Source organism: Centropristis striata, chromosome 6 (assembly GCF_030273125.1).
Source record: "Centropristis striata isolate RG_2023a ecotype Rhode Island chromosome 6, C.striata_1.0, whole genome shotgun sequence".
NCBI lineage: Eukaryota > Metazoa > Chordata > Actinopteri > Perciformes > Serranidae > Centropristis > Centropristis striata.
In genome coordinates this window covers 14,170,888-14,187,818 of record NC_081522.1, presented here as the reverse complement: position 1 = coordinate 14,187,818, position 16,931 = coordinate 14,170,888, and the positions used below count along the sequence as shown (strand labels likewise).

The 16,931-nt window shown below is 40.1% G+C and overlaps 2 protein-coding genes across 3 annotated transcripts; one reads left to right on the top strand and one right to left on the bottom strand.

The window, feature by feature from the left end:
- The first annotated feature begins 1,809 nt into the window (after positions 1-1,809).
- bbs10 (Bardet-Biedl syndrome 10) lies at positions 1,810-7,801 on the top strand. The gene is made up of 4 exons (XM_059334948.1): positions 1,810-1,840; positions 4,042-4,241; positions 4,326-5,303; positions 5,692-7,801. The coding sequence occupies exons 1-4, from the start codon at positions 1,838-1,840 to the stop codon at positions 6,509-6,511; spliced, it is 2,001 nt and encodes a 666-aa protein (XP_059190931.1). The 5' UTR covers positions 1,810-1,837; the 3' UTR covers positions 6,512-7,801.
- On the bottom strand, positions 7,792-15,540 carry cd9a (CD9 molecule a). 2 transcript variants are annotated; one of them, XM_059334949.1, is made up of 8 exons: positions 15,333-15,540; positions 12,213-12,315; positions 11,979-12,076; positions 11,433-11,507; positions 11,150-11,251; positions 9,316-9,405; positions 8,858-8,941; positions 7,792-8,738 (listed from the first exon to the last, which is right to left on the bottom strand). In XM_059334949.1, exons 1-8 carry the CDS (start codon positions 15,399-15,401, stop codon positions 8,673-8,675), a joined length of 687 nt encoding a protein of 228 aa, XP_059190932.1. In that variant the 5' UTR covers positions 15,402-15,540; the 3' UTR covers positions 7,792-8,672. The 2 variants fall into 2 exon arrangements, with proteins under 2 accessions (XP_059190932.1, XP_059190933.1); XM_059334950.1 differs by lacking the exon at positions 15,333-15,540 and adding an exon at positions 13,649-13,828.
- Between the last annotated feature and the right edge of the window lie 1,391 nt (positions 15,541-16,931).

The window sequence follows — 16,931 nt, the reverse complement described above, 5'->3', positions numbered from 1 at the left end:
AGGACATTTACATTCAGAGTGGACAGCTCTATGTGTGTGTGTGTGTATGTGTGTGTGTGCATCTGTACATCTGGCAGTAGCTGCAGAACTGTCTCATATTGTCTATGTATAGATGATGTTGCCTGATTTAGAAACTTAGGATGTGGTTTCTGCAGCAACACAGAGATCAAGTTCCGGCCCCGCCCCGTTCACCTTGAGGTACCAGAGATACTGTACAGAAGGAGGGATGAGACAGAGGGAAAGAGAGGGGGTAGGGGGATGGGCAGGGGAGAGGGACATAACCTCTGTCTGTGACATGGAAATATACTCTATGTATTTATGTGGATTTTCACAAACATTTCAGATCAATTGATAACCACTATTTTATTATTTTTGTGACATGGTCTGGAGGTCAGATCAAACCACATATACATTTGTCCAAAGGTAAGCTTTGTTTATTTTTTTAGGAAGGTCCTGTTGTGATAAAGATCTATTTTCACAAGGGAGACCTGAGAACAAATGACTTATAAACAACATCACAAAAAGAAAGCACAGTCAAACGAAGCAGTCAGCACATACACAGACACACATTTTGAAACAGTTACAAATATTATTAAAATTATGTTGTAGTGCTTATCAACTCTGAACTCAAATAAGAATTTTAAATATACCATGTACTGAATATGACTGAGCATACTAAAACAAACAGATTTTCCTTTCCAGTAAGGCATAGCATCCCACATGTGATTACTGACAAACAGTTGTAACAATAGCATTACCAATGGCTTTGTTCAAAAGCTGCGAGTGCTGCAAATTTATAAAACCATACACCTAGGCAAATATGCACGCAAAGGATGATGTAAGCAGACAAATTGTTATGTAAATATCCAAACTGGCATATGAAGTCACATATCGTCACCCTGTTAAAATAATCTCCTAACTTTTTTCGAGTTTTGCAGGAAACACCAAAAACTCACCAAAAGTGTAACATATGACATTTATTGATAATTTCACTCAAAAAGGACGTAACAAAGGATGACTATTGGCATAGTAATAACATTGTGTGTAAATTATGTAACTTAAGAGAAATAAATGACTTGAGCTGACAATTTTTTGAACATGCCTTTGTGACTTAAGCATGATATGGTAACACGTTATTTTGAAGGTGTCTACATAAGAGTCACACAAGCCTGTCAGAAACATGACATGACAAGTATCATGACAATAATGTTACTTCAAAGTGTCATTATTGTTCATGACACATCCCATGTCATGTTTATGACATGCTCATGTCACTCTTATGTAGATATGTACCATATCTTGCTTAAGTCACAAAGGCATGTTCAAAAAATTGCATTAGTTACATTTTATTTTGACTTATTTTTGGCATAATAAATCTGTTTAAGTCACACACTTGACATGACAGGCTATTATCTTAAAGAGGTAAAATCACATGATCTGATCAACTGAGGATGTAGGCGAGGTGCGAGATGTCATGAGGAGATGATTTAGGAAAAAAACAACGATTTCGACAAAAAATGACTTTTTGACTTTTGATGATAGGCTATTTATGCAGTGTCCTAAACATATTCACATCATGACAATCATACATATAGGTTTTGTAATACTTTTGCACGAATGTGAGAAAAAAAGAAAAAACCCTGTACAGTTCCTTGTACATACAATGTAAATAAATGCTTGTATGGACAGAAAACAAGTCACACATCCGCCCGCTAGATGGCAGTAGTCATTTGGTATCTAAATGACACATCCGCAATAAACCACATAAGAAGACTCGTCTCTAGGATACACAGAAAGCGTTGCTGTTACATATCTACGGTTGGACCTTGTTGGACTGATGGTGAGTTCTCGTATGTTAAATCATTATCTTTTTGAGACAGAATGGATTATTTCGTTTTTATAGCAGCTAGAAGGTGGTGCTATTAAATAATTTTGAAGGTTTATGATCGGAAAAGCTCAGTCGCTGATGAGTTCACTGCATTGGTTTAACGTTAGCTAGCTAGCAGGTGCTAACGTGATCAACATTAACGTAACGTTAGTGGGATATTAGTTCACTAGGTGTATTAACGCTAGCTGAGTAAACTAACTTTACACTGAGATTGGCGCTAAAACGTACAGGACAGAAGTTAAGTCAAATGAAACACTGACATGGGCTGGGTATTAACTTTTTGTGAAAGACGTAACATTCAGTAGCCCTGTTATAAACTCATATAACGTATAACTATATCACCGCTAGTTGTGTTGTTGCAGACTTGTGTCAGTTGTTGACAGAGAGTATGGTACAGGGCAGCCACGGAATCTGAATGTGTTTAGGTTTTGAGTAGTAGCGCCATGGTTACAATATCGTCACACTGTTAAAATAATCGCCTAAGTCATTTCATTATTTTTTTTGCCTAAATCATCTCCTCATGACGCCGGCCACCTATGGTAAAATCGCCTACACCTTCAGTTTTAGTCACATTTTATTCTGACTTAGGCATAATAAATCCGTTTATGTCACACACTTGAGATAGGCCATTATCTTAAAGGGGTAAAATCACATGATCTGATCGATGTTCAAAAAATTGCCTAAGTCATTTATTTCTTTTAAGTTACATAATTTACAAACAGTGTTATTACTTTGTCAATAGCCATCCTTTGTTGCATCCCTTTTGAGTGAAATGATCAATAAATGTGTTAATTTATATATAATAATATGTACATAAATACACTTTTGGTGAAGTTTTTTGTGTTTCCTGCAAAACTTGAAAAAATGAGTTAGGCGATTATTTTTAACAGGTTGAGGAATAGCTGATGACATTTAATCCTCTGGTTAACAAAGACCCACAGTTTTTATGTTAAATGTAAAGTATAGACCAGGGATCAGCAACATTGCGAAAGAGCCATTGTTGGCCAAAAAGAGACAAAAAATGTTGGTATGGAGCCGCAAACCTTATCTGGAGCCTTAATGAAGATGAAACAGCCTACTTAGTCTTAATTAGCCTACCACCATTAACAATAGGTCATAATGAGCATTTATTAATATGATTTTGTCATAATGTAGCGAGAACCCAAGTGCAACTTTTCAATTTAAAGCAAGCCAAGTTATGGAAAACTCAAAGCCACCCTTGAAGTTGAAAAAATTTAGAGCTTACGGTGCCAGGGTGTAGACTTTCATAAGCTATGATGCACATTTAAGTTGACTAAAATGTGAACACATTTTTTAATGCTTTTCAATTTAATTTTTACAATTGAAGAATACAAATAGCTGTGGGCCTACACCAATGATAAATTAAAAATTTGAATGCAAAGAAATAACCATTTTATTGGGTATCATTTTTTTCTCACAGCCACAGAGAGCCAACACAGATGGCCTGAAGAGCCGCATGTGGCTCCAGAGCCTCAGGTTGCCTACCCCTGGTATAGACATTGCCATAGCACCTAGATACAGCCTATGCCAATATGTAGCTCTAAAACTATCAAAAACTTTCCATTCAGAAGATACTTGAAAGATTTACATTGCATGTAGAATTTAACCATAACATATTGCATGTATTATATCACACAGTGTGTATTAAGTATACAGTGGAAGTCTATTATATTGTACACAGGAAGTGGAAGAAGTTATTATTAATACATTTTTAATTATGAGTAATGCATTCTCATTCCGTGAACTGCAGTTTAAAGTTAGCTGTCTCAACACATTAGTAACTCATTAACATTTTAAACCTTAAAGCACGAGATGTAAGCAAAGGCCCAAAATGGACTTATGTTGTTTGTCAGATGTTGGTAAAGTACAACTCTTCTGCATAAATTATATCATCTACCCTTTCATGCCGACATGTATCATTTCGAGCCAATTGTATTTGAAAGCCTCTGGTATGTTTCCTTCTGTTGGTCTTCTTCACAAGCCAAACACTGATATCTGAACACTGCCTGTGATGCTAAATCAAAAGACACCCTGGTCTGTTGCCTGTTTCTAAAATGTATTTTTATTTATTGGAGTCGATAGTGGACGCCCTTGCCTGTCCTCTTTAAAACCTCAGCCTTTGTACCTTTTAGGGTGTGGGAATGCCGCTTGTGGAGCATCTTTACCTGGAACATGTCCTGCAAAGTGTGTGTGTGTTGGAGTCAGTCATCCTCCGCAGTTTTGGCCCTGAAGGAGGACAGGTGCTGTTTACTCGAGACACAGGACAGGCGATGTTGAGCCGCAGTGGGACTCGCGTTCTCACTGCCCTCCGACTGGAGCATCCACTTGCCAGGTAACACACACCTCTCTGTCACTATGATAGTTTTTGTCAAGTGTAATTTTCTCTTTTGAGGCATTTGTGTGTTTTTCATTTTAGGATGGTTGTGGAGTGTGTCTCCAAGCACAGCAATGCAACAGGCGATGGATCCAAGACCTTTATCCTACTGCTGGCGTCATTACTACGGATGATTCATACAACAGCCTGCAAGGAGCCGAATGTGTCTCACACCTATAACTCCAGGAAAGCAGCAGAGGCTGCCACTGCCAGGCACTTGGCTGACGAAATGCTCGCATTTGCATCGAAGAGGCTGGATGAATTCATTGCCACAGGAGTGGTCCCGTATGGGTGCTGTCTTTCGTGGGAGGATTTCACTGCAAAAACACAATCCCCAGCACACACAAACAATCACTGTGTTCAAAGGCTGCTTGCATCGTTCTTTCACACACGCCTGGGTCCTACCCACTGTGACTTTATCAGCAACCTCACCTGTAAACTGCTCACTCACTGGAAGGTTAAAAATGACCTACATTCCTCGTCACTTCAGTTTCTAGATCAAAATTTTGCTGCCTTGCATACACAGGTATCAGGCTTCCCTATTAGTTGTTCACGTTTGATTGAGGGGCAGGTCATTCACAGGGACTTTGCGACACCCTACCCTCAGACTGACCACCAGCTAGTTAAAGCTGTCATTTTCACAGGATACCTGCAGCCAAAATTGCTCAGTGCAGGAGAAGTGCTGGAGCTAGGTGGAGAGCAAGGGGTGGAGGAGAATTCAAGAAAGGGGAGAAGTATTGTGCAGTTTAGCGCCTGGGCAGAAAGGTCACTAGAGTGCATCATTGCGAATCTGCAGAGTCTGGGTGTCTCTGTGCTCCTGTCTGCAGTGAAACAGTCTGCTGCTGTCATGACTTTTGCTGCACAGGCAGAGATGTGCATTGTGGAATGTGTCAGTGAAGATGAGCTGTCTCTCTTTGCCCGGCTAAGTGGGGCCACACCTGTCTCCGACTGCTGGATGATTGAACCAGAGCACGTTGCTACACTGACCTTTTGCAGACCAATACTTCTGGGAGCCCATAGGTATGAAAACATGACTCTCTATACTCTGCATCTGCAAAGTCACACATATAATTAAAAAGATTATGAATAATGGATTACACATACCTATATAGGGCTTTGATTAAAATAATACATTACCCCAAAAATGATTATTTGCATATGAGTTACTCACAGTGTGTTATCTTGAATTCTTGAAGAAAACTTTGTTTTTCTTTCATGCCCCCACGGTAAATGAAGAATTTTTTTTTTTTTTTTTGATTAATTTAAGTAAATTTATTCCATTTATTTGGAAGGGTAATTCATATAAAAATCATCCTTTTGGGGGTGAAGTATTCCTTCAGTTCTATTTTCCCAATGCCCTTTAATTCATGGAAATTAAAAGTTAACTCTTTTTTTCCCTTTTCCACAGATATGTGCATGTGGCTTTTCAGGATTCAGAGGAAAGGGTCACAGTCAAACCCTTTAGTCTGGTCATTTGTGGTGCAGGGGAAGGGCAGACCGACCAGTATACCTCTGCTTTTCAAGATGCTATCCGTATGCTACTTTCAACTTGGGAGCCCATGGGTATGACTGCAACCATAACATCAGAAAGGACCCTGCAGCCAAACAAAAGTACACCTTTACATACAGACAGCGACATCCCTAATGCATCTCTCTCCAAACAGCAGGTGTTGGAATCGGGCTGTGTAATACCTGCTGGTGGGACATTTGAGTTTCTCTTAAGTCATGCCCTCCTACAACATGGCAGCAGTCTCTCAGTTTCTGATGATGCAACTGTGTGTGTCCCTGCTTTTTTCAAACTGTTGGCAAATGCCCTGCTGAGCGTGCCTCGACAGATTTACTCCCACAGTCCGCGACGTTTCCTGCAGACTCAAACCAGGTTCCTGAGTTTAATTCAAAATCATTCCCACCCTTTCAGTATTGTAAACAAACAAGAACACAACACAATCCCCACACAGAGTCGGGGTAAAAGTGAGTGTCCTCTAGAGGCGGGTAAACTAACTAAGCATTGTTGTGGAGAAGCAGACATGTCATCAAATGTTTATATGTCGGACTCAGGCCTTGAATCCATCTCCTGTAAATACCAGCTTCTTCTGGCTGTGCTGCAGTGTGCCTCAAGTCTTCTCCATGTGGACACTGTGCTGCACACATGCAATTCTTTACACACTCAGTCACGCAGACTTAAAAACATTTCCTGGGAGGGCACAGAGGACGAGGCTGAAGACTGACATCGTATTGTGTCCCAAGATGAAAGCTATAAAAACATTCTCCCTCAGAGTTTACTCAGGTTTCGTTCAAAAGTTGGAGGAAATATTTTGCACTGTAATTCAGATTGCTACAGCAATTTTGTATGCCACAGCATTTTCTTTATGCTTTTGCTTCACTAATATGTTTGTGATGCAATTTTATACTTTCACTATGATGGTAAATTACATTTCATGGCAGTACTGTTATGTGGTGCAGTTTATAGGCCAATAAAATGTTACAATAGGCCTGTTTCAACCTGTCCTGAATCAAGGCTAGGATTGACAATAACACTAAAAAAAGAAAACATCAAACAACTTAGTGTTAATCACTGCATAGAACGGGCTGTGCAGTTGTTATCATATAATTTAGACTTCATCAACTGTGTTAAAGTGAAGTAGTGTGAGTGAGTAAATGTTGACGTTGGCATGTTTCCTCCTGAGTTCCCATCATGGTTCCTATTTTCAACATTTCTCTTTCTTATCTCAGTTTTCCTGCCCTCTTCCCTTGGCCAGTACACATTCTGTTGGATAAAAGGCACACACACAGAACAACATGGAGACATCGTCTCACACTTTTACACACTCCTTTTTATAATCAGTGTTATCTCTATAGTGGGGGTGGGGTGTCTGAGAGGGCAACACCCGGCTCTCAACAACCAAATCAAAGTGTACTTCCTTTTACTATTATCAGAGGAACACTAACTCTATTCTCACTTCTTTTTTGGTAAAATAGTGAGTGATTAGAATTAGCTAGACTGACCACCATACATGATTGTGCACTGTTTACTGTAATCAGTGTGCGTGCATAGTTTTAAACATAAATGTTCCGTAAATTAATTATGATGGGATGACTCAGAACACAAATGGTTCTTGGCTCTGTTTGTGCTTTGGCACAAACTTGACGTGAGTCACACATGATAATCGCAAATATCAAAGATGGGAAAGTAGGGGGAGGATTCAGAATGTTTTTTCCACTGCGCAAATGGAAAAGAACCTGGATGTTGTTTTCAGTTTTATCAAGGTCCCCACGCCCCTTGTTACCCTTTCATGGCCCCTATATCCTGCACAGCTTTATCTTAACACACCAAGCAGAATCAATTTGATAAGTGATTAATTTAATAGTGATGCTTTTGCTATGTAGTTGCTGAACTTTACTCGGTGACCTCCTGATAATAGGCGTATTGAAAAATGACAGCTCATTTGACTCCTTTACTGTGTGAAAGTGAGTGATTGCATGCCTTAATATAAAATCCTTAGAGTCGACTCAGTCAGTACATTGTGGTTTATTTGGTTCTCATTCATTTTTGCCTCTGTGAAACATAGTGCATATGGTATCAAATCAACCCAATCTCTGTAAAATGAAAAGAACGTTATAAAATACATCATCCAACCAATGCACCAGACAACCACCTAAGTGTATAAATCTTTTACAAATAAAAAAGAAGACATTTACAAAACATGACAAAAAATTAAAGGCGTTTATAGAAAGGGCGAGTTAGGGATGGAGAAAGAAAGGAAAGGAAAAAATGAAAAGTACCAATGAAGATGTACCAAGATGCTACTGGAATACCAAGCTGGAAGAAACCACAGACACCGCAGTTCACAGCTCGGCATTGAATTGGCTACTAGTCACCACGGTTTGACTTCAGTGTTGTAATAAAAAGGACTAGTGAATTTCATTGGCCACTGCTGTATTGTGCTGAAATGTTGGTGGCTGCCTTTTTTATGGCCCTGAACCATGACTCTTCTGGTGACCCCAAGTGATAGCAATAGAAATGTGATCAGTATACAATAATATGATCCTTTGTTTAGATAATTAGTAGTTCACAAACACTAATTTCAATCAAATGACCACCAAATTACACATTTCTGTACTACATTGCCACTGAAGCACAGATGACCCCCATTCTATAGTTGGGCCTAATAACCACATCACATCTATCTAGTCCAGGAGGATGGGTCTAAGTGTCAGCAGCACAGTTATAACTGATGCATTATGTAATAATCAGAAATATCTGCAGGCAGCCTAGCTTAGATTATCCCCCTTGAACAAGCAGTGTTTCTATTGGCAGTGGAGAGTCATGTGACTCCAGGAATGACATCATGCAACATTAATAAGGACTCCAAGATGTGATGGTGGGTGTCACACCACCTCCCGAGACTTCCTGATGGCACAGCACAGGAGCATGCTAAAGATCATTCCAAACACCTGCAACAGAGAGGGAGATGTGCGTCACTTGTGTTAGCTCATCTCCGCAATTAGTACATCTGCAGGGCAGCAGACCCCGGAATTTAGTGAGTTACAGTTAATTATGCCATCAATCTTACCATAACAACACCGATGGTGATGCCCACTCCTCCTATGATGTGTAGCTTGGAGTCAAACACCTCATCAATAGTGTCAGGGCAGCTCTGCAACACACAAGCATGATTCCTTTATTCAAATCTATGTTGAACGTGACTTGTGGTATGGCACATATGACTGACAGCCTGTGAGCTTGCAGGGTCTAGTAAACCATTGTTGCCATAGTAACACTGCAAGGAGGCTGAGGGAATTGGTCTGCAAAGGGAAGACTGCTAAACTTATGACACACGTCAAACCATCATTACAGATTTGACATACTGTACAGTAATTGCCACAGCTCTCAAAGACATGAAGCATGTCTGACATCTGTTAGATCTTTAAGATTGTATTTCATATTGAAACATTATTTTTTCTTTCTCTAGCTTTTGAGTGCCTGGCAGTGTTGGAACCCAATCTATACACACACTCAGAGTGGCTGTACCTTCGTAATGAGCTCCTCAAGTGGCTCTCCCCTGGGACAGGTGTCTTTGGCAATGTCTTCTACAGTACCAGTTGGCCCGCAACAGTTCAGCTGTAAACATACACAAAGTCGTACTGTTAGAGAACAAGATGGCTTGCTAAAAGAAAAAACAAATTAACTTACAGTTTTTTAAGGAACATTTTGTTTCAATTTTCAGTCCTCGAAGTCTTGCCGTCAACAAGTTGAGACGATACATTGAAGTGCTGGATGCATAAAAATGTTGCTCAGCAGGAAATAGTTACAGCACATACCTCTTGCAAAAAAAACCAGATTATTTTATTTTGGTTGCTTGTCCACAAGACATTTCCCACCCTTTGGCAGCCACAAATTTGGCACTAGGAGGCAGGAAGTTGGCCTGAAGGTCAGTGTGTGTGTGTGTGTGGTGGTGTGTGAAGGTGCGTGTTTGTGTTCATACCAGTTAGCTAAAATGGAGCATGCAAATGGGAGTAGCCTATCAAAAAAAGACCCATAACTTTCAAATGGACTCATATGGACTTGCACAAGATTTTGTGGAAATGTTAGTCATGAACCAAAGGGTCATGACTAACATTTCTGAGGGGTTCTGAAGGGTTCGGTCAAACATCAGAGAATGCCCCTGAGGCGATATTCGTGCTGAACTTGGCCAGTGCTGGATGCGACACACAGAGTTTTCTGGTTTGTAGTCCATTTGAGTTGTTGTCATTGTTGACTTTGCAATAGTAAAATGTATATCTGAAGAGCAGAGAAAGATTCTGGCCTTGTAGCTGGAAGGAGGAGAAAGAGATGAGCTGGTTAGACACAGCAACAATAAATGTCTCCTTCGTCACTAAGAAAACTGCAGGTGATGGCAGCCAAATGGGGTCGTTGTGTGTGTGGTTGCTGGTTGGGGTTAAGACTTCGCTCGTCAAGGTTCACCAAAGCTGAGCTCCATGCAAATTTGGTTTACCACTGGAAGCAAATGTTTTATTTGCACCTTCACTTGCATAGAATGGAAGTGAACATCAGTGTTACTATCACACATTTGTGACCATGCCCTGACTGTTCATGCCAATGCGCAAAAAGGTGGTGTGGCAGTTGGAGTAGCCTATGACTGAAAGGGAGTCACCTTGGCCAATGTCATGAACTGTTTATAGTTAACACTTCTGGGAGGCATCATTGCACTCAGCAGAGAGTTTTTCTTTCAATTACGTGTTATCCGTGCCCCCACACTTTAGTCACGCCCCTACCACAACTTTGTTATACAGCCTTAACTTGCTAGATAGGCTGCTAAGCTGTGCCCACCCTCTCATACTGAAACTGCAACATTCTATCTATGAGACTGAAATTTGTTATGGAGGTCAAGTGGTTGTGAAATTGTGTATGTGTGCATGTGAGTACATGCATGTTGCATGTGCTGACGTGGTTATTGATTGTTTTATATAACTGTGCACAAATGATACAAAATGGAGCAAATACAGCTCATTCACTGGTGAGCTAAGAGGTAAATTCTGGTAGGAGTGTTTTTGACCTTTGGAGTCGAGCTGTTTCCCCCTCCTTTCAGTCTTTATAGGCAAATTGCCTTGCAGCACATCCAGCACACTAACAAAGAAACTAAATGAGCTTATTTTCTTAAAATGCTGAACTTTTCCTAATTAACGTAATTTGCTGAGTCTGTCACTTCTAGTCGGTATAAACATTCCTTGTTGTGGAGAGGACTGCTAGATGATAAAGACAGCTTCCCATGGGAATACATTGCATTTGCTTGAGAATGCCTTTCAGATAAGATCTGAATTCGTCTGAATTATTATGAAGCCGAAACAAAGCAGACGTGGCTCACCCCGGTTTGAATCAATCTCAGAGTCTCTTTGAGGCGATCATCTCCTGTTGTCACAAATTTCGTGTAGGTCTGCATGTAGAACGTTGTGATGTCATTCACCACCTGCAACACAAATTGATTTGATAAATAATATATTTGTGATTTATTTCATTTTTGGCTTGTATTTTCTATCTACGGGATATTTTTTGTATTACCTCTAATGTACTTCTTTATTTATGTACGGCCCTTTAAATAATAAACAAATAAAACAACCAATATAACATACTTTAAACTTGTATGTTACCTTGCTTTGGTTGGAAAATACCCAGATTCCAGCTGCAACCTCAATGGCAAATATGATAAGCAGGAAGAAGAAGAACTGCAAAAAAGAAAGACAGAATTAAACTCAACTGATTGTTTGCCTCTATGCATGCCTATGTGCATGTCTTGTGTGCATGTGTGAGCAAGTAAGGTCATTGGAGTGTAGCTGAACCCAATTTACATAGGCTCCTCCTCCTGAGGGATTTAGTACAAGAAGATTAGGGCCAGGCAGGGTGAGAGAGAGAGAGGGAGGGAGAGAGGGAGGGAGGGTGGGAACAAGTGCAGGGCATATGTAGAGACTCTTCTCTGGCCTTGATACTGTTCAGTAAACAATGATGAATGGAACTCATAATTCTTAGTGTGCCCAAGGTCAGTCCACAATCCACACATGCTTAAGTGGGAGTCCAACTACTCACTACAAAGACTTATACATATAAAAATAAATGGTTGGTTTTAAAGAGTTTTAGTATTTTGTTAGTTAAGTTAAAAGAAAGGAGGGTTGCATATAGAATAAATTAGTGGTACGAACCAGTCCCAGCATACAGGGGGACTCCTGGATGGCCCCACAACATCCAAGAAAACCCACCACCATCATCAGTGCTCCAGCCGCTATCAGGATATATACACCTACACACAGGACATAACAGATACATACACACATATATGTAGTGTTTTGGAGAGCTCACATAATCCAGAATTTTACTTAACCTTTGATTAATTGACAATGAGTAATGTTTCAGCTCAAGCACTGAAAGCACCTTACCTGTGTAAAACACATATGGAGAGTCTGATCCCTCAAACAGGCCTTTGGTCTTTGGGTCTAATCTTAGCCACAGGCCTATAGCAAAGACAGCAGTGCCTGCAAGCTGAAACACAGAAATATGTAGATTTTCACATACAGTACTTCAATTAATTAATACAGTGTTAAATGTATTGTGGAAATTATGCATGCTACTCTGGATCTGGAGGATAAATAATGCTAGAGAGTGTGGGTTTTGCAACACAAGTTAACAATTATGTTGTTGCTTTCTGAATTTAAAAAATATTTTTGGGGCACCACAGTGGATAACTGGAAGACCACACACCACTATGGCTGAGTCCATGTCGCAGTGGACCTGGTTTTAAATCTGGACCGAGGTCCCTTTGCTGCATGTCTTCCCCTCTGTCTCACCCTTATGTTTTCTCTGTCAGTATCCAATAAACAATGGAAAATGCAAAAAAAAAAAAAAAATCTTTTTCAAATTTGCACTGACAGGCCCCATCTGGAAGCCCTCCCCAGGTTTCATCCTAACTGGGTTTTTTTCTGTTTCAGTTCTTAGAGTGCAGGAAGAGGTTTCTGCAGTCCTCATGTTCTATCTAACTCATCACTAACACCAGCATGTTGTCTCCAATGGGGTACGTTTCCCTTTCCAGCCATCATGTGACAGTGATAAAGTAATGATTGCCCTATCACCAAAGACTCCTCCTCACTTTTGATAGGGGTAGATCTGCAGACAGATATATGTAGCTCCTCACCAATCAGATCTTGATACTATAGTGGAATTAAAACACATTGATGGAGAGTATGTATGATGTGCTGTAAGGTGTATATTTTCTAAATGTGATTGTGTGCAGTATGTGTGCACGTGCCAAAACATGCTCAGGAGAGAGATGAGAGAAAAAACAAGGTTGATTCGCTTTTTTGCATATTCATAAACATGTTTATTTAATATTGACACAGAGTAGCATGTAAGTCCATCAACACATGGCTGCCTGTGTGTTATTTGATTCTGCACCACTGGTCTTTTTACATAGCATGTGAACAAAATAGCATTAAAGTATATATTTTATGCTGCAAACTTTATATACATGGTGCAATATTGTGCAATGTGCATTCACAGGCTTACTTACAAGGTTTGTCAGCCCACATGTCAGTTAATTTTTAACTTTACGAGCTTAACTGAAAGAGAGCAATCTGTTTTTATTTCAGAAGTGTGTTTCTGTGTATATTCTATTGTTCTTTCTATCGTTTTTCACTTTGTATTCTTTCTGTAGAATAATCTATTTCTTGTTTATTGTTTGACAAAATGGCAGATTCAAAGAAACCACCAAATTCTGAATGCAAAATACTAGTTGAGGAAGCTTCTCCACCTATCTCTCTGTCTCTCTCTCGCACATGCACAACACAAAAAGACACAACGAAAAGTAAAGCACACCTACCCAGAAGAAAAAGTTGAAGACAAACATGACATATTTCACACACTTGATTCCCCCAGCGACAGCCATGATTCAGTCTCCACAATGCACCACGACGAGTATTAAATAACTAACTTCTTCCCAGGAGGAAGTGAAGCGTAATGGTGTCAGTTAAAAAAAAGGTGGCGGAAAGAGAAAGCATTTTCATTACCACGCCTTCATGCAATCACCTGATTATACATTTAGGGAGTGGCAAGAGAGCTGTGTTACTCATACAACTGACCTCCATTGTGTATGTGATATGAATTCCTGACCGTGTTCCTTCCTCTCTTTTGTCCCATGTTCATGCTTGCACAGTTTCAGTCTGTAGCTGCTGCTTTCGTGCAGGTTGTGTGGGCATACAGGACTCTATGATCATGGGGGTAGCAGCACAGAGGGCTCTGTCGAGGCATGTTGACATAAAAAGCGCTTTTAAAATACCTGCCCAGCAGCATATTTACTGCTCTGCCGTCTGAACTGTGCATGATTACAGTTAAAAGACTGCTCTAAAATATGACTACTTCCCATTCCTAATCCCAGAAGCTGTTTTCTTTTGAAAACAAGGTTTATGAACCCTGCTCTTGGTGCACTGAAAAAAGCTGCACATGGTCACTTTTGTAATTTATAGTAGCATGAACAAGGTTATGATCAGTGTGACACATCTTCACTACCTCTTTAATCTAGGACAAATGGGAACATCTGCAATTATATGTGGGTGTTGTTTGAACAAGCTTATGTACTGGCTTTTAGAGACAAACAAGAAATTTAAGTTGCCATTTGCAAACTGTTGGCCACCACCGATATTGTTGTTTGTTCTACCAAATGAACAACTTAGTGAATTTTTACATATTTTAATATTTTGAATACCCAAATTTGGTTGTGTTGCCAGGATATTTTTTCTCTCACACTCATGCACACATTTTGGGAAATCCCTGTCTGCCCTGTAATGAGTGTTTATCCTTGGCTCTATCTATAGCTGCACAAATTATAAACGTTCATAAAAGGGCAAAACATCCATCTGTAACCACACACACACAGATCACAAACAAACGGACACAACAAGACACACCCTGCAGGCTTTGGAGGACACAAATAGCCTATATGGGATATCCAGGATTCATTCACACACACACGCACGCAAACACACACACACACACACACACACACACACACACACACACACACACACACACAGACTGGCTCCTCGACATGCGCAATTGTTCACATCACGTGAGGGAGCAGAAGTCTTAATTATTATTATTATATTAGTCACATTCTCTAGCGCAATCATACCCCACCCCCCCCAATGCAATTATTAAAATGCCGTGCGCGCAAACTCCAGAGTGTAGTCTGAGCGGTGGAACTGGGTCACTTGGCCACTGGGGATTATTCTTCCTGCCCGGTCTCCACGCGTATTGGGACACTTTGTGTTTAGTGGTGGCGGGTGCCAAAAATAATTCGGAGGGCACATCAGAATATACTATAATAAGTAGTCAAGGCTGCGAGCACTTGACACGTTTCTGCATCTGGGACGCCGTATAATTTAATTCACTATAGTGATCTGCTCACACACGAACGCGCATGCACGCTAAGATCTGTCTCACTCACATGAACACAGACAGGATATTTTTTCCTATGAGAACAATACATTTTCTCGCTTCACACTCACCCAGAATACCAGGTTGAAGGCAAACATCAAGTATTTGATGCACATCTCTCCTCCCGACAGCGCGGCCATGGCGGTACTTGAGCTGTGGATCTCACTTCTGCTGGAATCACCTATTTAAACCCAGTGTAGAAGAGAAGACCTTCTAAATATCAGTCAGTATACAGAATGAGGTTATTTGCCGACGCGCCGGCCCTGATATGCGCGTCGTGCTGTGCGCGTCTGTAGTGGTCCGCCCCCACACATAACGGACTGAAAAGGCAAAGCCTCCTGGAGCTTTTCTTTCTTATTTACTCATCCTTATTTCACTATTCGAAATCTGGTTTTCCGTTTGCTTTCTAAAATAAAATAAATTTAAAAAAAACAGTACCATGTAGACTACTTATAATATGCACTTAATATTAGGCTATTCCTGCAATATTTTTTGTGTGACTTTTCAATGATGTAACTATGTTAACACTCTTGTTGTGGCATTTAATCACCATACTAGTCATCATTTTTCTTATAGAGGGGCTTGGATTAGCATTCGTGAGACTAAGCAATCATTTTCAAGTTATTTTGCATAATTTCCGATATCTTTAGTGTCTCCAACTAAGATTCTAGATAACTGTGCTTCATTTTCAAATGGTACCCTATAGATGTAATAGGGGGTCTATAGGCTATGGTCAGCGTGCGTCTCTCCTGCATACAATAGGAGAGCAATGGCATGAACAGTAGCCTGCTGTGGGCTTTTTGAACGCAAGTTCCTGCAGCACCCTGGGCTATGCGATGACGTAATTCTCTCAGAATAAGAACGGCGCGTTCACGGATTGAATATACTGTACATGAATGAACACGGTGCACGAGCATGTCCGCGCGAGCCACCTCTCACTCAGACAGAGAGCACACACACACGCACGCATGCACGCACGCACACATAATTGACCAACCTCCCATCGTTCAAAACATCAGCTTTACTATTTGTAATTAAATCTATTTTAGTATTTGTATTCATGTTGATTGTCTCCGTCAAGCTTTCAAACCATTCCTGTTGCAATATAATGCATAATACATTATTTATTAATTGATTGGTTATTAATATTTTGGCATTTATAAGAACTTCACCAGTAAGACATTTGATGCTTATCTCTTGGGAAAGCATTAGAGTATTTGGATGCATAACAATAATGTATTAACATTTTCAACTGCTGACCTGATAGATTGTTGTGCAAAAAACGACTTTATTACTGACTTTATTCATATAAAAACATGCAGAAGACTCGTTTATTTTTGCTAATGATTTGTTAGTAGGTGGACAACTCACTTTCTCAACCCTTTAATAATGATTTACTAACATTTGTGACGGCAGACTTTATGACTTATTAGATAGAAACCCATGAGTGGCCTATGTATTACTGGCTCACCAACATTAATTACCAACACTAATAACAAGCATTATTGTCATTGCTGACTTACTGTCACTGTCAAACTGCCACAGCTAGTGGGACACTTAGGTAAAACAGAGCCATGGTTGATGTTATTAGTAAAACCTGTGCCCTTTTCTTAAAGCACTCAAACACCCATGGCCAACACCCAACACTAAATATAAAATGATTAGACCCT